Source organism: Electrophorus electricus, chromosome 6 (genome assembly GCF_041902795.1).
Source record: "Electrophorus electricus isolate QZ-2024a chromosome 6, ASM4190279v1, whole genome shotgun sequence".
In the NCBI taxonomy this organism is placed as follows: Eukaryota; Metazoa; Chordata; class Actinopteri; order Gymnotiformes; family Gymnotidae; genus Electrophorus; species Electrophorus electricus.
The window spans coordinates 9,282,501-9,302,064 of record NC_137502.1 but is presented as its reverse complement, the minus strand read 5'-3'; the positions used below and the strand labels follow the sequence as shown (position 1 = coordinate 9,302,064).

General features: G+C 38.7%; 4 protein-coding genes across 4 annotated transcripts in view; all 4 read right to left on the bottom strand.

The window, feature by feature from the left end:
* Nucleotides 1-3,682: 3,682 nt before the first annotated feature.
* Nucleotides 3,683-5,149, bottom strand: LOC145658536 (ciliary microtubule associated protein 1A-like). The gene is made up of 6 exons (XM_081715749.1): nucleotides 4,939-5,149; nucleotides 4,614-4,817; nucleotides 4,349-4,450; nucleotides 4,115-4,236; nucleotides 3,867-4,007; nucleotides 3,683-3,775 (listed from the first exon to the last, which is right to left on the bottom strand). Exons 1-6 carry the CDS (start codon nucleotides 5,048-5,050, stop codon nucleotides 3,683-3,685), a joined length of 774 nt encoding a protein of 257 aa, XP_081571875.1. The 5' UTR covers nucleotides 5,051-5,149.
* A 3,798-nt stretch (nucleotides 5,150-8,947) lies between these two features.
* On the bottom strand, nucleotides 8,948-10,414 carry LOC145658542 (ciliary microtubule associated protein 1A-like). The gene is made up of 6 exons (XM_081715759.1): nucleotides 10,204-10,414; nucleotides 9,879-10,082; nucleotides 9,614-9,715; nucleotides 9,380-9,501; nucleotides 9,132-9,272; nucleotides 8,948-9,040 (listed from the first exon to the last, which is right to left on the bottom strand). Exons 1-6 carry the CDS (start codon nucleotides 10,313-10,315, stop codon nucleotides 8,948-8,950), a joined length of 774 nt encoding a protein of 257 aa, XP_081571885.1. The 5' UTR covers nucleotides 10,316-10,414.
* A 3,799-nt stretch (nucleotides 10,415-14,213) lies between these two features.
* On the bottom strand, nucleotides 14,214-15,680 carry LOC145658537 (ciliary microtubule associated protein 1A-like). The gene is made up of 6 exons (XM_081715750.1): nucleotides 15,470-15,680; nucleotides 15,145-15,348; nucleotides 14,880-14,981; nucleotides 14,646-14,767; nucleotides 14,398-14,538; nucleotides 14,214-14,306 (listed from the first exon to the last, which is right to left on the bottom strand). The coding sequence occupies exons 1-6, from the start codon at nucleotides 15,579-15,581 to the stop codon at nucleotides 14,214-14,216; spliced, it is 774 nt and encodes a 257-aa protein (XP_081571876.1). The 5' UTR covers nucleotides 15,582-15,680.
* A 3,805-nt stretch (nucleotides 15,681-19,485) lies between these two features.
* LOC113580529 (ciliary microtubule associated protein 1A-like) overlaps nucleotides 19,486-19,564 on the bottom strand; it is a 1,377-nt gene continuing 1,298 nt past the window's right edge. The window contains exon 6 of the mRNA XM_081715761.1: nucleotides 19,486-19,564. This exon is cut by the window's right edge and continues 14 nt beyond it. Coding sequence (XP_081571887.1) covers nucleotides 19,486-19,564 — 79 coding nt within the window.

The window sequence follows — 19,564 nt, the reverse complement described above, 5'->3', positions numbered from 1 at the left end:
ATTCTGATAAAACAACAGAATAATGGATTTACAATATTAAGTAATAATGGTTCAACAGTGAACACCGGCGTTGTCGGAGCAATGTAATTCCTGGGCGCGGTGAACTGTCTAATTCCAGAAAAAAACAGTCCAACTAACAGAACCAACTACCTCTCTCCAGGGATTTTTCTGACTTTCCACGAAATATGTTCGCGGTTTCGTCTTAAAACAACTGGTCAGTCATTAAAATGTCAAATACTATAACTCATCGACTACGCTATAAACTATAAATCTGTCTCGCAAGATGCTGTAAACCTGTCTCGCAAATTGTGAGCCTACAGATTCAAAATTCAACAATGTCGTGAAGTCTGAACATGACGCATCTGCGCTCATGTTCAGCAAGTCCAGTAAAATAAACGAGAATAAAAACAATGAAATGGCTAACGCTAAATCAGTTTTCAAAACATGGAAAACTGATCGCACCGTTAGTAATCGTGGATTTTGTAGCGCAGTAGTCCGTGCAGTGGCTCAAGCAAAATGCTATGGATTCTTAACTTGTTCTCTTCTCTATAACTATGACGACATGTCACCATGGCACTACGGAATGACATTCCATACTAGTACAGATATGTCAATACATAACTCTGGCTACCTAAATCGGAAAGTAAATGTACCTTAGTAATATCTCTGTTTTAACGAATTGATTATTTCAGCCAATGAGCTTCATCTCTGTACTGGCCTATCGCACCATAACAAGTTGAAGTTCATCCAGAAATCATTATTATTCAGACCAAAAATAAGACAACTCCGCCCTTTTAAATTGTTTTCTTTATTTCTTTTTTATTTAAAGGTTTGTTGTTTTTTTTGTTTTGTTTTTTAGAATCTATTGACAATTCTTCTGGGTTGCGGGGATGCTTGGATGAAGTGGTGTGACTCGTTGCTGCTGTCTTACTGTGGCTCCAAGCAGCTTCAGCTGTGCAGAGCTGTCACATAGGGGAAAGGCAACACCAAAAAATTATTGTATTTTTAATAAATAGACATTTTTCAGTTTCTCCTTTTCACATCTGCCACATATGTATCCCACATCATAGCAGAAACAAAGAGTTATCAATCTATGGATGCAAGATCAGATAAACATACAGTCACCTAAGCCACACAGCCCAGCAAACAAGACATTGTGCTACACTTGAAACACACACACACAGAGGAGGAGGAGGATAAGGAGGAAAAAGGAGAGAGAGAGAGAGAGAGAGAGAGAGAGAGAGAGAGAGAGAGAGAGAATAAAAGCTAAAACTAATTCAACAAACTATCTTAAATATAGTGGAGAGCTTTAAATATTGCTAGAGTATTGAGAGTAGATTTCCATGTTAAAACATGAACCGTAAATTACATGGAAGAGGGATAACAGTGGAAGGAATGCAGACACGTTGCAGCCAATATCCATACTATAGTGAATTATAGTGTTAAAAAAGAAAGACAAAAGTATATAAAGTACTAAATACAAAACACTTTACCAAACACCTGAAAATGCAACAAACTTTCAGTTGCTACCAGCAACTAGTGTTGCTGTTATGAAATGAAATCTGTTTGTGTCAGCATACCATATAAACTGAAACAGCAACATATTGTGATATGCAACAAAAATACTTGGAGAAAATGAACTGAATGTTACTACACTTGAAGAAAATGAACTGACTGCTACTAGAATCCAGTAATACATTAGTTGACTGCAGGTTTTTTAAAACATGAATAGGGTTATTTTGACTGAATAGTGAAGCTGAATCAGAATGAATCATTTCAGAAAAATGAAAACTAAAAAGGCAATGCACAAAAGTTGTAATTAATTTGTGTGTGTGTGTGTGTGTGTGTGTGTGTGTGTGTGTGTGTGTGTGTACATGGCCCTGTGTGAAAAAGTGATTTCCCCCTAAACCTAATAACTGAGGAGACAGCAGGAGAAGACTTGCATGTTCTGTGGGTAAAGACCTTTTTTTTTATCTAGGCCACCTAAATAGAAAATATTTGCACTTTAGATTCTACTTTACTTTACATAAATTTGCTGTTTCACTGAACTACAAGACGTCAATAGAAAGGTGAATGCAGGTTATTTTCTTCTCTCTTGTTCTCATTGCACTTCCTCCTTCCCTGACTGCTAAATATTCTTCTAGAGTCCAGGCCGAATTATACGAACCAGAGCAGCTCTCTGCTATACTGATCGATGTGGTAAAGCACCTTGGCAACCTGAGCTTTCAAGTGTCAGAGAAGATGCATGGTATTATGCACTAAATTGAGTACTGCACATAATGCCCCAGTGACCTACAAATGTGAAAAAAATATATACTTTTGTCTTCATTTTAACTCCCTCTTTCATTGTCAGCACCTGTGGTTCTAGACTTCAACACTGTCCAAGCAAACCACATAGTGTTTGTTAATCTGATGACTGTGGTCTGGAGCGGCGAGCTTCAGTTGCTTCCTGCTAACTATGAGAGGATTAAAGGCAATGCTTCTGTCCTGGGCTCTGAGGGCTTTAACTCAGGGACTCACTGGTGGGAAGTTGAGGTTAGAGACGACACAGCTTGGCCGTGGGCGCGAGTTCAGCTGGACTGCGATAAGTGCAGGGTCACCTCTGTGGACTCAGGGTGTAATACTTGCCTGCACATTTTCAAACATGCTTTCACTGAAAAAGTATTCCCTTACTTTTACAGCCACTGTAAACTTCGTCCTCTTAGGATAATACCAGGAAAGTCCTTAGTGACAGTTCACATGCACAGTTAGTGGTAATATTATGTATCATAATTAATGAGTTCATTTATTACAGTATATTGAAAAAATAAAATGTATTATTAGGTATTTCAAGACTGTTGAAATCATAACTATCTAGGACCTAGCAGAAAAATCGATTGTTCAGAACAAAAGACATAGAATATATACAGAAAACTTATAAATTAAAAACATAAATTGGATATAATATACAATGTGAACCTAGACTGTGTGTAACAAATAATCAAAGAAATCATGACAGCTTTTTGGCACATTATGGTCTACTGTGACATATTAGGATCTACTATTTTCAGTGTTTATATTAAAGGAAGCATATAGAAGTTTGAGTAACAAAAATCTCATGTCTACAATTATCGAAAATAAACTATTAAAATAATCAGGACTGTGTATCACATGTGTGATTATTTACTTTACATAACAAACCTTTGAATTGGTATGGCTCCCAGAATTTTTCCCCCATAATGTCCACCATTTGGTATATTACATTCAGCTCATAATGTAGAGAAAGGTGACAGTTATAACAGATAACAGCTCTTGTTTGGTGTCCAAACTGGTGCAGTTGTTTAGCTAGCATAAGTTTATCTTGCCCTGATATTGGAAATGTCCTATTCTGACAAAGTAGTCTAACACTGGACAATAAAATTCCACTAGAACCTGAGAATAATCAGTTAGTGAACGCAAATCTATTCCTTGCAACAGCATGTATTTCTTCAGCTAAGTTTTGGTTTGTACTGACCAGGATTTTAAGTCTCACTCTCATGGAGTGCTCTGGTCTAGGGCAAGCAAACAGTGTTACATACTGGCTTGGTCTGCACTACTTCACTTGTTATCTTAGGATTCTTAAAAATTGCTGCACTTCGGAATTATACAATGAAAGTCTCTACTGCACAACAGAAAAAATTCTTTATGAGACAAGACAGCTACGCTAATCAGAGATGTCCACAATCAGCTGGGTGATGAACTCAGAGTGCGGAACACCAAAGGAGAAGCGAGGGGCTTGCGGTCTTGTCATGGTCACCTAAAAACACAAGTTCATCAGTCTTTAAAGGGTCAGTTAAACTAACATGATATGATATGTGTCTTTGAGTCTGCCTGCCTGTCTGTCTGACCTGCTCTGGACAGTGAGCACCAGGCCCTGGTTTCTTGGTCTTGTCACCAGGCATGCTGGTGCGGCTAGTCAAACTGTACTGGGGAGGTTTGCTTCTGTAAACACTTGGATCTACAACTCTGTAGCTCCCCGGACCTGGAGTCTAAGAGAAACATAGGAACTTATTATTAATATAAACAGAGCTCTTCACAAGTAATAGAATTTGTGGTTATTGGTCTATTATAGCATCTTCCACAGCTTTGTTCTCACCTTTTGCAGGTCTTCATAGAAGCTGCCTTTTTTGGTACGGCCGGTAAGGGAAAAGTTTGGGGCAGATCTTTTATTCACTGTGTTTGGCCCAACCAATGAGGGCAGCATGTAAGCGGCAGGCCCTAAAAGCCAGAGACTTAATGAGCATACAATAGAACAGACTGAGTGTACGATAGAAGTGAAGAAGAGCTCCACAGCACCAGCAGTAATATTGTTCTGAGAGATAGTGTTTACCTGGCGTTTGGTCATTATAGAACACTTTGGTCCGAGATGACAGCGAGTACGCAGGAGCAGAATAATAGGCCGTTTTGCCTGCTTTCTCAGGGCAATACCTCCCTGCAAAACATAAAAATCGAATGTACTATTAGATCTATATTTCAAGAGTTTTCTTTAGACCACTATATTCTATCTATGTTTATGTACGATCCTGACAAGGCAAGGGGCTCTATGCAAAATCTATTATTCTTTTTTTTAACTGAAAGGACAAAACCAATATAACCTGGCGCAGGGGTCTGGAAGGGCTGAGAGTCTTTGAGCCGACTGTACAGGGAATACGCTGGGGTGCCATCATGCCCAATTCTGGTAATATTGGAGGGGACAAGGTATCCAGGTCCAGGAGAACAGCTGGGGCTGAAATGTCGATGGCGAGAGCCAAAACTGTATGCAGGAGCTTTCCATTTGCGTGGGTCATGATCATTTACACCTACATAATTAAAACCAAATAACATCACATAGAACTTTTTAACATGGATAAAATACAGAAGACAAGATTCGAAAGCTGTTTATACTTTTACTGCTGTATAGTTAAGCATCGGATGATTTACCTGTAGCTCCAGGGAGAGCATACTTGGGCCCTGGACTGCTGTATAGTGCAGCAATAGGTCCTCTTGGCTTATGGGGCCTCCAGGAACCAACCCAAACATCACTGGCTGACATAGCTGCCTTGGCTACAGGACCCGATTATAGTTAACAATTTAAAACCCAGTTCCGGTTGATTAAAACTTTAACTTGTCAGCAGAAGAACATGAACTCACCCTAGAATCAGTTAGTTCAGAGGCGTCACTGCACAGTGGACAGTTGTGAAAGTCGATTTTATTCTGATCAGACAGTGCAAACGTTTCACTGGACAGTTCTAATGTCGATTTTATTCTGATAAAACAACAGAATAATGGATTTACACTATTAAGTAATAATGGTTCAACAGTGAACACCGGCGTTGTCGGAGCAATGTAATTCCTGGGCGCTGTGAACTGTCTAATTCCAGAAAAAAACAGTCCAACTAACAGAACCAACTACCTCTCTACAGGGATTTTTCTGACTTTCCACGAAATATGTTCGCGGTTTCGTCTTAAAACAACTGGTCAGTCATTAAAATGTCAAATACTATAACTCATCGACTACGCTATAAACTATAAATCTGTCTCGCAAGATGCTGTAAACCTGTCTCGCAAATTGTGAGCCTACAGATTCAAAATTCAACAATGTCGTGAAGTCTGAACATGACGCATCTGCGCTCATGTTCAGCAAGTCCAGTAAAATAAACGAGAATAAAAACAATGAAATGGCTAACGCTAAATCAGTTTTCAAAACATGGCAAACTGATCGCACCGTTAGTAATCGTGGATTTTGTAGCGCAGTAGTCCGTGCAGTGGCTCAAGCAAAATGCTATGGATTCTTAACTTGTTCTCTTCTCTATAACTATGACGACATGTCACCATGGCACTACGGAATGACATTCCATACTAGTACAGATATGTCAATACATAACTCTGGCTACCTAAATCGGAAAGTAAATGTACCTTAGTAATATCTCTGTTTTAACGAATTGATTATTTCAGCCAATGAGCTTCATCTCTGTACTGGCCTATCGCACCATAACAAGTTGAAGTTCATCCAGAAATCATTATTATTCAGACCAAAAATAAGACAACTCCGCCCTTTTAAATTGTTTTCTTTATTTCTTTTTTATTTAAAGGTTTGTTGTTTTTTTTGTTTTGTTTTTTAGAATCTATTGACAATTCTTCTGGGTTGCGGGGATGCTTGGATGAAGTGGTGTGACTCGTTGCTGCTGTCTTACTGTGGCTCCAAGCAGCTTCAGCTGTGCAGAGCTGTCACATAGGGGAAAGGCAACACCAAAAAATTATTGTATTTTTAATAAATAGACATTTTTCAGTTTCTCCTTTTCACATCTGCCACATATGTATCCCACATCATAGCAGAAACAAAGAGTTATCAATCTATGGATGCAAGATCAGATAAACATACAGTCACCTAAGCCACACAGCCCAGCAAACAAGACATTGTGCTACACTTGAAACACACACACACAGAGGAGGAGGAGGATAAGGAGGAAAAAGGAGAGAGAGAGAGAGAGAGAGAGAGAGAGAGAGAGAGAGAGAGAGAGAATAAAAGCTAAAACTAATTCAACAAACTATCTTAAATATAGTGGAGAGCTTTAAATATTGCTAGAGTATTGAGAGTAGATTTCCATGTTAAAACATGAACCGTAAATTACATGGAAGAGGGATAACAGTGGAAGGAATGCAGACACGTTGCAGCCAATATCCATACTATAGTGAATTATAGTGTTAAAAAAGAAAGACAAAAGTATATAAAGTACTAAATACAAAACACTTTACCAAACACCTGAAAATGCAACAAACTTTCAGTTGCTACCAGCAACTAGTGTTGCTGTTATGAAATGAAATCTGTTTGTGTCAGCATACCATAAAAACTGAAACAGCAACATATTGTGATATGCAACAAAAATACTTGGAGAAAATGAACTGAATGTTACTATACTTGAAGAAAATGAACTGACTGCTACTAGAATCCAGTAATACATTAGTTGACTGCAGGTTTTTTAAAACATGAATAGGGTTATTTTGACTGAATAGTGAAGCTGAATCAGAATGAATCATTTCAGAAAAATGAAAACTAAAAAGGCAATGCACAAAAGTTGTAATGAATTTGTGTGTGTGTGTGTGTGTGTGTGTGTGTGTGTGTGTGTGTGTGTGTGTGTACATGGCCCTGTGTGAAAAAGTGATTTCCCCCTAAACCTAATAACTGAGGAGACAGCAGGAGAAGACTTGCATGTTCTGTGGGTAAAGACCTTTTTTTTTATCTAGGCCACCTAAATAGAAAATATTTGCACTTTAGATTCTACTTTACTTTACATAAATTTGCTGTTTCACTGAACTACAAGACGTCAATAGAAAGGTGAATGCAGGTTATTTTCTTCTCTCTTGTTCTCATTGCACTTCCTCCTTCCCTGACTGCTAAATATTCTTCTAGAGTCCAGGCCGAATTATACGAACCAGAGCAGCTCTCTGCTATACTGATCGATGTGGTAAAGCACCTTGGCAACCTGAGCTTTCAAGTGTCAGAGAAGATGCATGGTATTATGCACTAAATTGAGTACTGCACATAATGCCCCAGTGACCTACAAATGTGAAAAAAATATATACTTTTGTCTTCATTTTAACTCCCTCTTTCATTGTCAGCACCTGTGGTTCTAGACTTCAACACTGTCCAAGCAAACCACATAGTGTTTGTTAATCTGATGACTGTGGTCTGGAGCGGCGAGCTTCAGTTGCTTCCTGCTAACTATGAGAGGATTAAAGGCAATGCTTCTGTCCTGGGCTCTGAGGGCTTTAACTCAGGGACTCACTGGTGGGAAGTTGAGGTTAGAGACGACACAGCTTGGCCGTGGGCGCGAGTTCAGCTGGACTGCGATAAGTGCAGGGTCACCTCTGTGGACTCAGGGTGTAATACTTGCCTGCACATTTTCAAACATGCTTTCACTGAAAAAGTATTCCCTTACTTTTACAGCCACTGTAAACTTCGTCCTCTTAGGATAATACCAGGAAAGTCCTTAGTGACAGTTCACATGCACAGTTAGTGGTAATATTATGTATCATAATTAATGAGTTCATTTATTACAGTATATTGAAAAAATAAAATGTATTATTAGGTATTTCAAGACTGTTGAAATCATAACTATCTAGGACCTAGCAGAAAAATCGATTGTTCAGAACAAAAGACATAGAATATATACAGAAAACTTATAAATTAAAAACATAAATTGGATATAATATACAATGTGAACCTAGACTGTGTGTAACAAATAATCAAAGAAATCATGACAGCTTTTTGGCACATTATGGTCTACTGTGACATATTAGGATCTACTATTTTCAGTGTTTATATTAAAGGAAGCATATAGAAGTTTGAGTAACAAAAATCTCATGTCTACAATTATCGAAAATAAACTATTAAAATAATCAGGACTGTGTATCACATGTGTGATTATTTACTTTACATAACAAACCTTTGAATTGGTATGGCTCCCAGAATTTTTCCCCCATAATGTCCACCATTTGGTATATTACATTCAGCTCATAATGTAGAGAAAGGTGACAGTTATAACAGATAACAGCTCTTGTTTGGTGTCCAAACTGGTGCAGTTGTTTAGCTAGCATAAGTTTATCTTGCCCTGATATTGGAAATGTCCTATTCTGACAAAGTAGTCTAACACTGGACAATAAAATTCCACTAGAACCTGAGAATAATCAGTTAGTGAACGCAAATCTATTCCTTGCAACAGCATGTATTTCTTCAGCTAAGTTTTGGTTTGTACTGACCAGGATTTTAAGTCTCACTCTCATGGAGTGCTCTGGTCTAGGGCAAGCAAACAGTGTTACATACTGGCTTGGTCTGCACTACTTCACTTGTTATCTTAGGATTCTTAAAAATTGCTGCACTTCGGAATTATACAATGAAAGTCTCTACTGCACAACAGAAAAAAATTCTTTATGAGACAAGACAGCTACGCTAATCAGAGATGTCCACAATCAGCTGGGTGATGAACTCAGAGTGCGGAACACCAAAGGAGAAGCGAGGGGCTTGCGGTCTTGTCATGGTCACCTAAAAACACAAGTTCATCAGTCTTTAAAGGGTCAGTTAAACTAATATGATATGATATGTGTCTTTGAGTCTGCCTGCCTGTCTGTCTGACCTGCTCTGGACAGTGAGCACCAGGCCCTGGTTTCTTGGTCTTGTCACCAGGCATGCTGGTGCGGCTAGTCAAACTGTACTGGGGAGGTTTGCTTCTGTAAACACTTGGATCTACAACTCTGTAGCTCCCCGGACCTGGAGTCTAAGAGAAACATAGGAACTTATTATTAATATAAACAGAGCTCTTCACAAGTAATAGAATTTGTGGTTATTGGTCTATTATAGCATCTTCCACAGCTTTGTTCTCACCTTTTGCAGGTCTTCATAGAAGCTGCCTTTTTTGGTACGGCCGGTAAGGGAAAAGTTTGGGGCAGATCTTTTATTCACTGTGTTTGGCCCAACCAATGAGGGCAGCATGTAAGCGGCAGGCCCTAAAAGCCAGAGACTTAATGAGCATACAATAGAACAGACTGAGTGTACGATAGAAGTGAAGAAGAGCTCCACAGCACCAGCAGTAATATTGTTCTGAGAGATAGTGTTTACCTGGCGTTTGGTCATTATAGAACACTTTGGTCCGAGATGACAGCGAGTACGCAGGAGCAGAATAATAGGCCGTTTTGCCTGCTTTCTCAGGGCAATACCTCCCTGCAAAACATAAAAATTGAATGTACTATTAGATCTATATTTCAAGAGTTTTCTTTAGACCACTATATTCTATCTATGTTTATGTACGATCCTGACAAGGCAAGGGGCTCTATGCAAAATCTATTATTCTTTTTTTTAACTGAAAGGACAAAACCAATATAACCTGGCGCAGGGGTCTGGAAGGGCTGAGAGTCTTTGAGCCGACTGTACAGGGAATACGCTGGGGTGCCATCATGCCCAATTCTGGTAATATTGGAGGGGACAAGGTATCCAGGTCCAGGAGAACAGCTGGGGCTGAAATGTCGATGGCGAGAGCCAAAACTGTATGCAGGAGCTTTCCATTTGCGTGGGTCATGATCATTTACACCTACATAATTAAAACCAAATAACATCACATAGAACTTTTTAACATGGATAAAATACAGAAGACAAGATTCGAAAGCTGTTTATACTTTTACTGCTGTATAGTTAAGCATCGGATGATTTACCTGTAGCTCCAGGGAGAGCATACTTGGGCCCTGGACTGCTGTATAGTGCAGCAATAGGTCCTCTTGGCTTATGGGGCCTCCAGGAACCAACCCAAACATCACTGGCTGACATAGCTGCCTTGGCTACAGGACCCGATTATAGTTAACAATTTAAAACCCAGTTCCGGTTGATTAAAACTTTAACTTGTCAGCAGAAGAACATGAACTCACCCTAGAATCAGTTAGTTCAGAGGCGTCACTGCACAGTGGACAGTTGTGAAAGTCGATTTTATTCTGATCAGACAGTGCAAACGTTTCACTGGACAGTTCTAATGTCGATTTTATTCTGATAAAACAACAGAATAATGGATTTACACTATTAAGTAATAATGGTTCAACAGTGAACACCGGCGTTGTCGGAGCAATGTAATTCCTGGGCGCTGTGAACTGTCTAATTCCAGAAAAAAACAGTCCAACTAACAGAACCAACTACCTCTCTACAGGGATTTTTCTGACTTTCCACGAAATATGTTCGCGGTTTCGTCTTAAAACAACTGGTCAGTCATTAAAATGTCAAATACTATAACTCATCGACTACGCTATAAACTATAAATCTGTCTCGCAAGATGCTGTAAACCTGTCTCGCAAATTGTGAGCCTACAGATTCAAAATTCAACAATGTCGTGAAGTCTGAACATGACGCATCTGCGCTCATGTTCAGCAAGTCCAGTAAAATAAACGAGAATAAAAACAATGAAATGGCTAACGCTAAATCAGTTTTCAAAACATGGCAAACTGATCGCACCGTTAGTAATCGTGGATTTTGTAGCGCAGTAGTCCGTGCAGTGGCTCAAGCAAAATGCTATGGATTCTTAACTTGTTCTCTTCTCTATAACTATGACGACATGTCACCATGGCACTACGGAATGACATTCCATACTAGTACAGATATGTCAATACATAACTCTGGCTACCTAAATCGGAAAGTAAATGTACCTTAGTAATATCTCTGTTTTAACGAATTGATTATTTCAGCCAATGAGCTTCATCTCTGTACTGGCCTATCGCACCATAACAAGTTGAAGTTCATCCAGAAATCATTATTATTCAGACCAAAAATAAGACAACTCCGCCCTTTTAAATTGTTTTCTTTATTTCTTTTTTATTTAAAGGTTTGTTGTTTTTTTTGTTTTGTTTTTTAGAATCTATTGACAATTCTTCTGGGTTGCGGGGATGCTTGGATGAAGTGGTGTGACTCGTTGCTGCTGTCTTACTGTGGCTCCAAGCAGCTTCAGCTGTGCAGAGCTGTCACATAGGGGAAAGGCAACACCAAAAAATTATTGTATTTTTAATAAATAGACATTTTTCAGTTTCTCCTTTTCACATCTGCCACATATGTATCCCACATCATAGCAGAAACAAAGAGTTATCAATCTATGGATGCAAGATCAGATAAACATACAGTCACCTAAGCCACACAGCCCAGCAAACAAGACATTGTGCTACACTTGAAACACACACACACAGAGGAGGAGGAGGATAAGGAGGAAAAAGGAGAGAGAGAGAGAGAGAGAGAGAGAGAGAGAGAGAGAGAGAGAGAGAGAGAGAATAAAAGCTAAAACTAATTCAACAAACTATCTTAAATATAGTGGAGAGCTTTAAATATTGCTAGAGTATTGAGAGTAGATTTCCATGTTAAAACATGAACCGTAAATTACATGGAATATGGATAACAGTGGAAGGAATGCAGACACGTTGCAGCCAATATCCATACTATAGTGAATTATAGTGTTAAAAAAGAAAGACAAAAGTATATAAAGTACTAAATACAAAACACTTTACCAAACACCTGAAAATGCAACAAACTTTCAGTTGCTACCAGCAACTAGTGTTGCTGTTATGAAATGAAATTTGTTTGTGTCAGCATACCATAAAAACTGAAACAGCAACATATTGTGATATGCAACAAAAATACTTGGAGAAAATGAACTGAATGTTACTACACTTGAAGAAAATGAACTGACTGCTACTAGAATCCAGTAATACATTAGTTGACTGCAGGTTTTTTAAAACATGAATAGGGTTATTTTGACTGAATAGTGAAGCTGAATCAGAATGAATCATTTCAGAAAAATGAAAACTAAAAAGGCAATGCACAAAAGTTGTAATTAATTTGTGTGTGTGTGTGTGTGTGTGTGTGTGTGTGTGTGTGTGTGTGTGTACATGGCCCTGTGTGAAAAAGTGATTTCCCCCTAAACCTAATAACTGAGGAGACAGCAGGAGAAGACTTGCATGTTCTGTTGGTAAAGACCATTTTTTTAATCTAGGCCACCTAAATAGAAAATATTTGCACTTTAGATTCTACTTTACTTTACATAAATTTGCTGTTTCACTGAACTACAAGACGTCAATAGAAAGGTGAATGCAGGTTATTTTCTTCTCTCTTGTTCTCATTGCACTTCCTCCTTCCCTGACTGCTAAATATTCTTCTAGAGTCCAGGCCGAATTATACGAACCAGAGCAGCTCTCTGCTATACTGATCGATGTGGTAAAGCACCTTGGCAACCTGAGCTTTCAAGTGTCAGAGAAGATGCATGGTATTATGCACTAAATTGAGTACTGCACATAATGCCCCAGTGACCTACAAATGTGAAAAAAATATATACTTTTGTCTTCATTTTAACTCCCTCTTTCATTGTCAGCACCTGTGGTTCTAGACTTCAACACTGTCCAAGCAAACCACATAGTGTTTGTTAATCTGATGTCTGTGGTCTGGAGCGGCGAGCTTCAGTTGCTTCCTGCTAACTATGAGAGGATTAAAGGCAATGCTTCTGTCCTGGGCTCTGAGGGCTTTAACTCAGGGACTCACTGGTGGGAAGTTGAGGTTAGAGACGACACAGCTTGGCCGTGGGCGCGAGTTCAGCTGGACTGCGATAAGTGCAGGGTCACCTCTGTGGACTCAGGGTGTAATACTTGCCTGCACATTTTCAAACATGCTTTCACTGAAAAAGTATTCCCTTACTTTTACAGCCACTGTAAACTTCGTCCTCTTAGGATAATACCAGGAAAGTCCTTAGTGACAGTTCACATGCACAGTTAGTGGTAATATTATGTATCATAATTAATGAGTTCATTTATTACAGTATATTGAAAAAATAAAATGTATTATTAGGTATTTCAAGACTGTTGAAATCATAACTATCTAGGACCTAGCAGAAAAATCGATTGTTCAGAACAAAAGACATAGAATATATACAGAAAACTTATAAATTAAAAACATAAATTGGATATAATATACAATGTGAACCTAGACTGTGTGTAACAAATAATCAAAGAAATCATGACAGCTTTTTGGCACATTATGGTCTACTGTGACATATTAGGATCTACTATTTTCAGTGTTTATATTAAAGGAAGCATATAGAAGTTTGAGTAACAAAAATCTCATGTCTACAATTATCGAAAATAAACTATTAAAATAATCAGGACTGTGTATCACATGTGTGATTATTTACTTTACATAACAAACCTTTGAATTGGTATGGCTCCCAGAATTTTTCCCCCATAATGTCCACCATTTGGTATATTACATTCAGCTCATAATGTAGAGAAAGGTGACAGTTATAACAGATAACAGCTCTTGTTTGGTGTCCAAACTGGTGCAGTTGTTTAGCTAGCATAAGTTTATCTTGCCCTGATATTGGAAATGTCCTATTCTGACAAAGTAGTCTAACACTGGACAATAAAATTCCACTAGAACCTGAGAATAATCAGTTAGTGAACGCAAATCTATTCCTTGCAACAGCATGTATTTCTTCAGCTAAGTTTTGGTTTGTACTGACCAGGATTTTAAGTCTCACTCTCATGGAGTGCTCTGGTCTAGGGCAAGCAAACAGTGTTACATACTGGCTTGGTCTGCACTACTTCACTTGTTATCTTAGGATTCTTAAAAATTGCTGCACTTCGGAATTATACAATGAAAGTCTCTACTGCACAACAGAAAAAATTCTTTATGAGACAAGACAGCTACGCTAATCAGAGATGTCCACAATCAGCTGGGTGATGAACTCAGAGTGCGGAACACCAAAGGAGAAGCGAGGGGCTTGCGGTCTTGTCATGGTCACCTAAAAACACAAGTTCATCAGTCTTTAAAGGGTCAGTTAAACTAACATGATATGATATGTGTCTTTGAGTCTGCCTGCCTGTCTGTCTGACCTGCTCTGGACAGTGAGCACCAGGCCCTGGTTTCTTGGTCTTGTCACCAGGCATGCTGGTGCGGCTAGTCAAACTGTACTGGGGAGGTTTGCTTCTGTAAACACTTGGATCTACAACTCTGTAGCTCCCCGGACCTGGAGTCTAAGAGAAACATAGGAACTTATTATTAATATAAACAGAGCTCTTCACAAGTAATAGAATTTGTGGTTATTGGTCTATTATAGCATCTTCCACAGCTTTGTTCTCACCTTTTGCAGGTCTTCATAGAAGCTGCCTTTTTTGGTACGGCCGGTAAGGGAAAAGTTTGGGGCAGATCTTTTATTCACTGTGTTTGGCCCAACCAATGAGGGCAGCATGTAAGCGGCAGGCCCTAAAAGCCAGAGACTTAATGAGCATACAATAGAACAGACTGAGTGTACGATAGAAGTGAAGAAGAGCTCCACAGCACCAGCAGTAATATTGTTCTGAGAGATAGTGTTTACCTGGCGTTTGGTCATTATAGAACACTTTGGTCCGAGATGACAGCGAGTACGCAGGAGCAGAATAATAGGCCGTTTTGCCTGCTTTCTCAGGGCAATACCTCCCTGCAAAACATAAAAATTGAATGTACTATTAGATCTATATTTCAAGAGTTTTCTTTAGACCACTATATTCTATCTATGTTTATGTACGATCCTGACAAGGCAAGGGGCTCTATGCAAAATCTATTATTCTTTTTTTTAACTGAAAGGACAAAACCAATATAACCTGGCGCAGGGGTCTGGAAGGGCTGAGAGTCTTTGAGCCGACTGTACAGGGAATACGCTGGGGTGCCATCATGCCCAATTCTGGTAATATTGGAGGGGACAAGGTATCCAGGTCCAGGAGAACAGCTGGGGCTGAAATGTCGATGGCGAGAGCCAAAACTGTATGCAGGAGCTTTCCATTTGCGTGGGTCATGATCATTTACACCTACATAATTAAAACCAAATAACATCACATAGAACTTTTTAACATGGATAAAATACAGAAGACAAGATTCGAAAGCTGTTTATACTTTTACTGCTGTATAGTTAAGCATCGGATGATTTACCTGTAGCTCCAGGGAGAGCATACTTGGGCCCTGGACTGCTGTATAGTGCAGCAATAGGTCCTCTTGGCTTATGGGGCCTCCAGGAACCAACCCAAACATCACTGGCTGACATAGCTGCCTTGGCTACAGGACCCGATTATAGTTAACAATTTAAAACCCAGTTCCGGTTGATTAAAACTTTAACTTGTCAGCAGAAGAACATGAACTCACCCTAGAATCAGTTAGTTCAGAGGCGTCACTGCACAGTGGACAGTTGTGAAAGTCGATTTTATTCTGATCAGACAGTGCAAACGTTTCACTGGACAGTTCTAATGTCGATTTTATTCTGATAAAACAACAGAATAATGGATTTACACTATTAAGTAATAATGGTTCAACAGTGAACACCGGCGTTGTCGGAGCAATGTAATTCCTGGGCGCTGTGAACTGTCTAATTCCAGAAAAAAACAGTCCAACTAACAGAACCAACTACCTCTCTACAGGGATTTTTCTGACTTTCCACGAAATATGTTCGCGGTTTCGTCTTAAAACAACTGGTCAGTCATTAAAATGTCAAATACTATAACTCATCGACTACGCTATAAACTATAAATCTGTCTCGCAAGATGCTGTAAACCTGTCTCGCAAATTGTGAGCCTACAGATTCAAAATTCAACAATGTCGTGAAGTCTGAACATGACGCATCTGCGCTCATGTTCAGCAAGTCCAGTAAAATAAACGAGAATAAAAACAATGAAATGGCTAACGCTAAATCAGTTTTCAAAACATGGCAAACTGATCGCACCGTTAGTAATCGTGGATTTTGTAGCGCAGTAGTCCGTGCAGTGGCTCAAGCAAAATGCTATGGATTCTTAACTTGTTCTCTTCTCTATAACTATGACGACATGTCACCATGGCACTACGGAATGACATTCCATACTAGTACAGATATGTCAATACATAACTCTGGCTACCTAAATCGGAAAGTAAATGTACCTTAGTAATATCTCTGTTTTAACGAATTGATTATTTCAGCCAATGAGCTTCATCTCTGTACTGGCCTATCGCACCATAACAAGTTGAAGTTCATCCAGAAATCATTATTATTCAGACCAAAAATAAGACAACTCCGCCCTTTTAAATTGTTTTCTTTATTTCTTTTTTATTTAAAGGTTTGTTGTTTTTTTTGTTTTGTTTTTTAGAATCTATTGACAATTCTTCTGGGTTGCGGGGATGCTTGGATGAAGTGGTGTGACTCGTTGCTGCTGTCTTACTGTGGCTCCAAGCAGCTTCAGCTGTGCAGAGCTGTCACATAGGGGAAAGGCAACACCAAAAAATTATTGTATTTTTAATAAATAGACATTTTTCAGTTTCTCCTTTTCACATCTGCCACATATGTATCCCACATCATAGCAGAAACAAAGAGTTATCAATCTATGGATGCAAGATCAGATAAACATACAGTCACCTAAGCCACACAGCCCAGCAAACAAGACATTGTGCTACACTTGAAACACACACACACAGAGGAGGAGGAGGATAAGGAGGAAAAAGGAGAGAGAGAGAGAGAGAGAGAGAGAGAGAGAGAGAGAGAGAGAGAGAGAGAGAGAGAATAAAAGCTAAAACTAATTCAACAAACTATCTTAAATATAGTGGAGAGCTTTAAATATTGCTAGAGTATTGAGAGTAGATTTCCATGTTAAAACATGAACCGTAAATTACATGGAATATGGATAACAGTGGAAGGAATGCAGACACGTTGCAGCCAATATCCATACTATAGTGAATTATAGTGTTAAAAAAGAAAGACAAAAGTATATAAAGTACTAAATACAAAACACTTTACCAAACACCTGAAAATGCAACAAACTTTCAGTTGCTACCAGCAACTAGTGTTGCTGTTATGAAATGAAATTTGTTTGTGTCAGCATACCATAAAAACTGAAACAGCAACATATTGTGATATGCAACAAAAATACTTGGAGAAAATGAACTGAATGTTACTACACTTGAAGAAAATGAACTGACTGCTACTAGAATCCAGTAATACATTAGTTGACTGCAGGTTTTTTAAAACATGAATAGGGTTATTTTGACTGAATAGTGAAGCTGAATCAGAATGAATCATTTCAGAAAAATGAAAACTAAAAAGGCAATGCACAAAAGTTGTAATTAATTTGTGTGTGTGTGTGTGTGTGTGTGTGTGTGTGTGTGTGTGTGTGTGTACATGGCCCTGTGTGAAAAAGTGATTTCCCCCTAAACCTAATAACTGAGGAGACAGCAGGAGAAGACTTGCATGTTCTGTTGGTAAAGACCATTTTTTTAATCTAGGCCACCTAAATAGAAAATATTTGCACTTTAGATTCTACTTTACTTTACATAAATTTGCTGTTTCACTGAACTACAAGACGTCAATAGAAAGGTGAATGCAGGTTATTTTCTTCTCTCTTGTTCTCATTGCACTTCCTCCTTCCCTGACTGCTAAATATTCTTCTAGAGTCCAGGCCGAATTATACGAACCAGAGCAGCTCTCTGCTATACTGATCGATGTGGTAAAGCACCTTGGCAACCTGAGCTTTCAAGTGTCAGAGAAGATGCATGGTATTATGCACTAAATTGAGTACTGCACATAATGCCCCAGTGACCTACAAATGTGAAAAAAATATATACTTTTGTCTTCATTTTAACTCCCTCTTTCATTGTCAGCACCTGTGGTTCTAGACTTCAACACTGTCCAAGCAAACCACATAGTGTTTGTTAATCTGATGTCTGTGGTCTGGAGCGGCGAGCTTCAGTTGCTTCCTGCTAACTATGAGAGGATTAAAGGCAATGCTTCTGTCCTGGGCTCTGAGGGCTTTAACTCAGGGACTCACTGGTGGGAAGTTGAGGTTAGAGACGACACAGCTTGGCCGTGGGCGCGAGTTCAGCTGGACTGCGATAAGTGCAGGGTCACCTCTGTGGACTCAGGGTGTAATACTTGCCTGCACATTTTCAAACATGCTTTCACTGAAAAAGTATTCCCTTACTTTTACAGCCACTGTAAACTTCGTCCTCTTAGGATAATACCAGGAAAAGTCCTTAGTGACAGTTCACATGCACAGTTAGTGGTAATATTATGTATCATAATTAATGAGTTCATTTATTACAGTATATTGAAAAAATAAAATGTATTATTAGGTATTTCAAGACTGTTGAAATCATAACTATCTAGGACCTAGCAGAAAAATCGATTGTTCAGAACAAAAGACATAGAATATATACAGAAAACTTATAAATTAAAAACATAAATTGGATATAATAGACAATGTGAACCTAGACTGTGTGTAACAAATAATCAAAGAAATCATGACAGCTTTTTGGCACATTATGGTCTACTGTGACATATTAGGATCTACTATTTTCAGTGTTTATATTAAAGGAAGCATATAGAAGTTTGAGTAACAAAAATCTCATGTCTACAATTATGGAAAATAAACTATTAAAAATAATCAGGACTGTGTATCACATGTGTGATTATTTACTTTACATAACAAACCTTTGAAGTGGTATGGCTCCCAGAATTTTTCCCCCATAATGTCCACCATTTGGTATATTACATTCAGCTCATAATGTAGAGAAAGGTGACAGTTATAACAGATAACAGCTCTTGTTTGGTGTCCAAACTGGTGCAGTTGTTTAGCTAGCATAAGTTTATCTTGCCCTGATATTGGAAATGTCCTATTCTGACAAAGTAGTCTAACACTGGACAATAAAATTCCACTAGAACCTGAGAATAATCAGTTAGTGAACGCAAATCTATTCCTTGCAACAGCATGTATTTCTTCAGCTAAGTTTTGGTTTGTACTGACCAGGATTTTAAGTCTCACTCTCATGGAGTGCTCTGGTCTAGGGCAAGCAAACAGTGTTACATACTGGCTTGGTCTGCACTACTTCACTTGTTATCTTAGGATTCTTAAAAATTGCTGCACTTCGGAATTATACAATGAAAGTCTCTACTGCACAACAGAAAAAATTCTTTATGAGACAAGACAGCTACGCTAATCAGAGATGTCCACAATCAGCTGGGTGATGAACTCAGAGTGCGGAACACCAAAGGAGAAGCGAGGGGCTTGCGGT

Excerpts from the sequence above, each read along its gene's own strand:
- LOC145658536 (XM_081715749.1), bottom strand. The coding sequence starts at position 5,050 with ATGTCAGCCAGTGATGTTTGGGTTGGTTCCTGGAGGCCCCATAAGCCA. Across the intron at positions 4,451-4,613 it reads CTTCCAGACCCCTGCGCCAG|GGAGGTATTGCCCTGAGAAA; the intron begins GTTATATTGGTT and ends TATGTTTTGCAG. Across the intron at positions 4,237-4,348 it reads CTATAATGACCAAACGCCAG|GGCCTGCCGCTTACATGCTG; the intron begins GTAAACACTATC and ends TCTGGCTTTTAG.
- LOC145658542 (XM_081715759.1), bottom strand. The coding sequence starts at position 10,315 with ATGTCAGCCAGTGATGTTTGGGTTGGTTCCTGGAGGCCCCATAAGCCA. Across the intron at positions 9,273-9,379 it reads TCTATGAAGACCTGCAAAAG|ACTCCAGGTCCGGGGAGCTA; the intron begins GTGAGAACAAAG and ends TGTTTCTCTTAG. Across the intron at positions 9,041-9,131 it reads GTGCTCACTGTCCAGAGCAG|GTGACCATGACAAGACCGCA; the intron begins GTCAGACAGACA and ends TTGTGTTTTTAG.
- LOC145658537 (XM_081715750.1), bottom strand. The coding sequence starts at position 15,581 with ATGTCAGCCAGTGATGTTTGGGTTGGTTCCTGGAGGCCCCATAAGCCA. Across the intron at positions 15,349-15,469 it reads TGCTCTCCCTGGAGCTACAG|GTGTAAATGATCATGACCCA; the intron begins GTAAATCATCCG and ends TTAATTATGTAG. Across the intron at positions 14,982-15,144 it reads CTTCCAGACCCCTGCGCCAG|GGAGGTATTGCCCTGAGAAA; the intron begins GTTATATTGGTT and ends TATGTTTTGCAG.